The sequence below is a fragment of the Stegastes partitus genome, unplaced genomic scaffold (genome assembly GCF_000690725.1).
Source record: "Stegastes partitus isolate 25-593 unplaced genomic scaffold, Stegastes_partitus-1.0.2 Scaffold352, whole genome shotgun sequence".
In the NCBI taxonomy this organism is placed as follows: domain Eukaryota; kingdom Metazoa; phylum Chordata; class Actinopteri; family Pomacentridae; genus Stegastes; species Stegastes partitus.
The window spans coordinates 51,147-55,344 of record NW_007578083.1 but is presented as its reverse complement, the minus strand read 5'-3'; the positions used below and the strand labels follow the sequence as shown (position 1 = coordinate 55,344).

General features: G+C 45.3%; 1 protein-coding gene across 1 annotated transcript in view; it reads left to right on the top strand.

The window, feature by feature from the left end:
* LOC103359047 (slit homolog 1 protein) overlaps nt 1-4,198 on the top strand; it is a 95,798-nt gene that overhangs the window by 45,259 nt on the left and 46,341 nt on the right. Inside the window, exons 5-10 of the mRNA XM_008284228.1 lie at nt 1,423-1,494; nt 1,582-1,653; nt 2,075-2,146; nt 2,234-2,397; nt 2,487-2,634; nt 4,034-4,105. Coding sequence (XP_008282450.1) covers nt 1,423-1,494; nt 1,582-1,653; nt 2,075-2,146; nt 2,234-2,397; nt 2,487-2,634; nt 4,034-4,105 — 600 coding nt within the window. The remainder of the gene's footprint in view (nt 1-1,422; nt 1,495-1,581; nt 1,654-2,074; nt 2,147-2,233; nt 2,398-2,486; nt 2,635-4,033; nt 4,106-4,198) is intronic.

The window sequence follows — 4,198 nt, the reverse complement described above, 5'->3', positions numbered from 1 at the left end:
GTGAATGTGAGTGTGCTTGGTTGTCTGTCTCTAAGTGTAGCCCTGTGATAGACGTGGATGGATGTTGTTTACTTTTCGATGTACTCGTTGCAATGACAACAAAGCGACTCTGAATCAGAATGTCTGAGATGAAGAACATGCCGCGCTTTGTTCCCCAAACTATCTTGTTCTCTAATTTCAACTCTACAGCTTCAGCCTTGACTCGACTTGGCTGTTATTTGTGTAAGCTGGGCAAAAAAGAAGTGTTTTAGATAAATACAGTAACAGCAAAGTACGACATTAAACCAACAGGAACACAATGCGGCGACGCTGACAGACTCCACCGGTGATAAAATCTCGACGCTCCTGCTGTGCTCAGATAAAACAAGAGGTTCAGACGTAGTGTAAACGTATCTGCTTTCTCAAAGAGGCCGTTCTGTGGCTGCTTGTGAGACAGTCCATACATTACAGCAGCGGTGGAGGTCTCGGCGAGCGGGTGTTTCCTCCTCTGTCAGCCTCTGGTTGGACCCTGACGTTAATGGAGTGTGTCTGAGGTCCTCCAGGGCAGCCAGAGATGATGTACATCCTCCTCTGTGGTCTCTCTCACACACAGCTCTATCCGTGTAGTTTTTATTAGCTGGGTTATGCTCACCTGTCCTTTCCTAATCTGGATATCTTGTTGTGTAGGATTGTGTCTCTCGTCGTTGCACATGTGACCTCCAGTCTCTGAGCAGGACCCCTCAGGGCTGGAAGGAAACCTACATTAAGATAAAGAGGAACTGAGGGTTTAGATTGGTATGCAGCTCGGCGGTAATGGTGCGAATCAGCCTGAAAGGAGCTCCACTGATCTGATAGTGGCTTGAAGCTGCTGCACAGTCTGTAGTTTGTCTTCAGGTTCTTTAAAATGTTTGTTCGCCGTCTCTATTAAATATATTTTACTCCCAGTGAGGCATCTGGCTCTCACAAATCTTATAGTTAATGTACTTTATAGATGCAATTCACAGTCATTTCCATTGTCAAGTTATCTGTGGACCATTTTCTTGATTAATTATTTAGTTGTTTGGTTTATAAAATGTCAGAAAAAAAGGTTTCATATGGTCCTCAGATGTCTTGTTTTGTCATCAACCCGAAGATAATCAGTTTGCCGTCATAGATGAGAAAAGAAACCAGAAAATGGTCCATTTGAAGAAGCTAAAATCAGAAAATAACTTAAATCGATCATAAAAACAACAGATGATCCATTTATTTTGACAACTATTTGACTAGTAGATGTTTCCATACGCATCACTGAGCGATCTGATGACAGAATAACTCATGAAAAGGTAAAAACGGAGCTTTAAACACACACAAAGTCCACACGTGTGAATTAAAACAGAAAAACAGGGAAGAAATAGTCAACAATGACCAAAAAAAAAAATCTTTCCTTTCTTTTCTGTTTTCCAGGGACCTCAGTGAAAACGGCATCCAGGCCATCCCGAGGAGGGCTTTCAGAGGAGCCACAGACCTCAAGAACCTGTGAGTGAACGGAAACACAGAGCAGAGAATGAAAAGGAAAGCGTCGCTGTACAAACATTCTGGGTTTTGTGTTCTTTTTGTCTCCAGTCAGCTGGATAAAAACCACATCAGCTGCATCGAGGAGGGCGCATTCAGAGCTCTGCGGTCTCTGGAAGTTCTGTGAGTGTTCTTCTGACTCAGGTTGGGTTGAATCTGTTTGGAGATGAAGCAGTTTATTCCCACCTTTGTGGGGTTTTTTTTTTTTTTCGGGGATGTGAAATCCTGCAGACACTTTGCATTATTCCTGGAATCTGATGCACGCTTTAATTCTCTTTTTCTAAATCGTGTTTTCTTTGTTCCTCGTCGTCTCTCCTGTTTTTTTCTGACTTTCACTCGTTCATTTCTTCTTCTTCTCACCCTCGCATTGTTCTCTTCACACTTCACCTCCGATCTAATCTTTTCATCCTCCCTTTGTCTCATCACTTTTTGTCCTTCTCATTTTACGACACCTCTCCTCTGTTATTTTTATTCCTTTCTATCTCTCTGTTTGTCTATTTATTTCCTATTTCCTTGTCTCTCTCTCTCTCTCTCTCTCTTCCAGCACGCTCAACAACAACAACATCACCAGCATCCCAGTCTCCAGTTTCAACCACATGCCGAAGCTCCGCACCTTGTAAGCGCCTCGCAGTGTTAACAGGGACACAGATTTGACTGTACGCTCCTTTTCTACATCCTTACATCCTCTTCCTTCCATCCCCAGTCGTCTCCACTCCAACTCTCTGCGCTGCGACTGCCACCTGGCCTGGTTGTCTCCGTGGCTGCGGCAGCGCCCGGCGTTGGGCCTCTACACCCAGTGCAGCTCTCCTCCCACGCTGAGGGGCCTCAACCTGGCCGAGCTGCGTAAGAGCGACTTCGCCTGCTCAGGTATACGGCAGCCCGGCGGCACAGCACGCTCTGGTCCACATGTGGATGATGAACAGCTGACAGTTTGGTTTTTTGTTGTTTATGGCTAGGCCACAGTGGCAGCGCCTTCGTTCAGCCGTGCAGCTTGGCATCCGGGTCCTGCCCTCCCATGTGCTCCTGCAGCAACAACATCGTGGACTGTCGAGGGAGGGGCCTCACCGCCATCCCTGCCCACCTCCCTGAAGCCATGACTGAGATGTGAGAGAAAAAAAAGTCCACAGTTTGTGTTTCTGAAACTATCCCTTGAGACGTAATGTGCACACGTGGGTTCGACACACTGCAGAGGGAAAAGTCTTCACAACTTCTAGTGAGACTCCATCACTAAGTCCATAAAATGTCCTCATTAGCTTAATTAAAAACCTCAGTCGGTCTGTAGAGCCACTGATTGGAACCCATAAGCTCTGTTTACACATGTCTGATAACCAGAACGAGCTTAACTATTAAAGCACTGACCGTGTATAAAGAAGCTCTCCTGAAAGGGGATTAAAACTTGTTTCCGAGATCAGTCTTTCCTCTTGAGTTCTCAGTAGAAGCTTCTCTCGTATAATTCAGGGATTTCAGGCGATGGGTTTCACAGCCAAGCAGGAAGGATCTTGATAGTTGGTTCGTGCTGTAATCTGGTAAAACCAAAGAAAACAACAGACACAGAGGTGATCAGTGTGCTTCTTCATCTTGAGATCAATCTGGACCTGAGTTCATATATCCTACTGTGACAAACCCCACTGTGGCATTTACAAAAATAAAAGTATGATCACGTAGAATCGATTTTTAATATTACATTACTAATGTGGACTGCAAGGCGGCTCGGTGGTTAGCGTCGCTGCCTCAAGACGGTCGCTGGTTCGCGTCCCGGTGAGGACTCTTCCTGCGTGGAGTCTCCATGTTCTCCCCGTGCAGCGTGGGTTCTCTCCGGGTTCCCTCCGGGTTCTTCCTCCCACAGTCCAGAAACATGCTGAGGTTAACTTCTGACAGTGGCTCACATTCAGTGGCGTGACAAGGACAGCGGATGGTAACTTGGACAAATCCAATACGTCCATTTTACAGGCCATTACATGTGCTTTACGATTCAGTCGATACTTTAAATGTTCTCGTGTGTGATCCGGCGTTACCGGCTGTGGATATAAACTCACGTCTGCTGGCAGAGGAGGAAACCGCCGTGACTGGTATCAGTTGGGCTGTATAGTACTCGACTGCTTCACCTATAAAAAGCTGCACAAATTCAAACCAGACCGGCACAATGTAGACGCTGTTTGTGCCTCATTCACAAAGGTACAGAAACCTTTGAAGCTGCAGTTAGACTAATTCACTTTGCTAATTAGTTTTAACACACATCAGCTGAATTTCATGCAGTTTATCTGATGTGGCTTCTACAGTTTGTTTGCTGTTTGTTCCTCTGCTCGTAAACTGACTCAAATCTAGAAGAAGAATAACTTGGGATGCATTTAATCTTTTGTTCTTTGCTCGTTCTTGATGCGATTGTTGGCGATAAGTTTTAACTGATGATGGTTTAATGTAACCTGAAGACAGGTCTGCTGATGGAGGTAACATCCAGCATCATATTAACATCTCCGTTTCTCTCTTCTTTTTTTCTCTGCAGTCGTCTGGAGCAGAATGGAATCAAGTCTGTTCCTCCAGGAGCCTTCACCTCCTACAAGAAACTGCGAAGAATGTAGGTTCTCCTTAGAAGCACGATGCCATCACATTAAACCCAGAAGTGACGGTTAAAGTTCCCAAAGAGCAACCATTCATCCCAATCACTGCA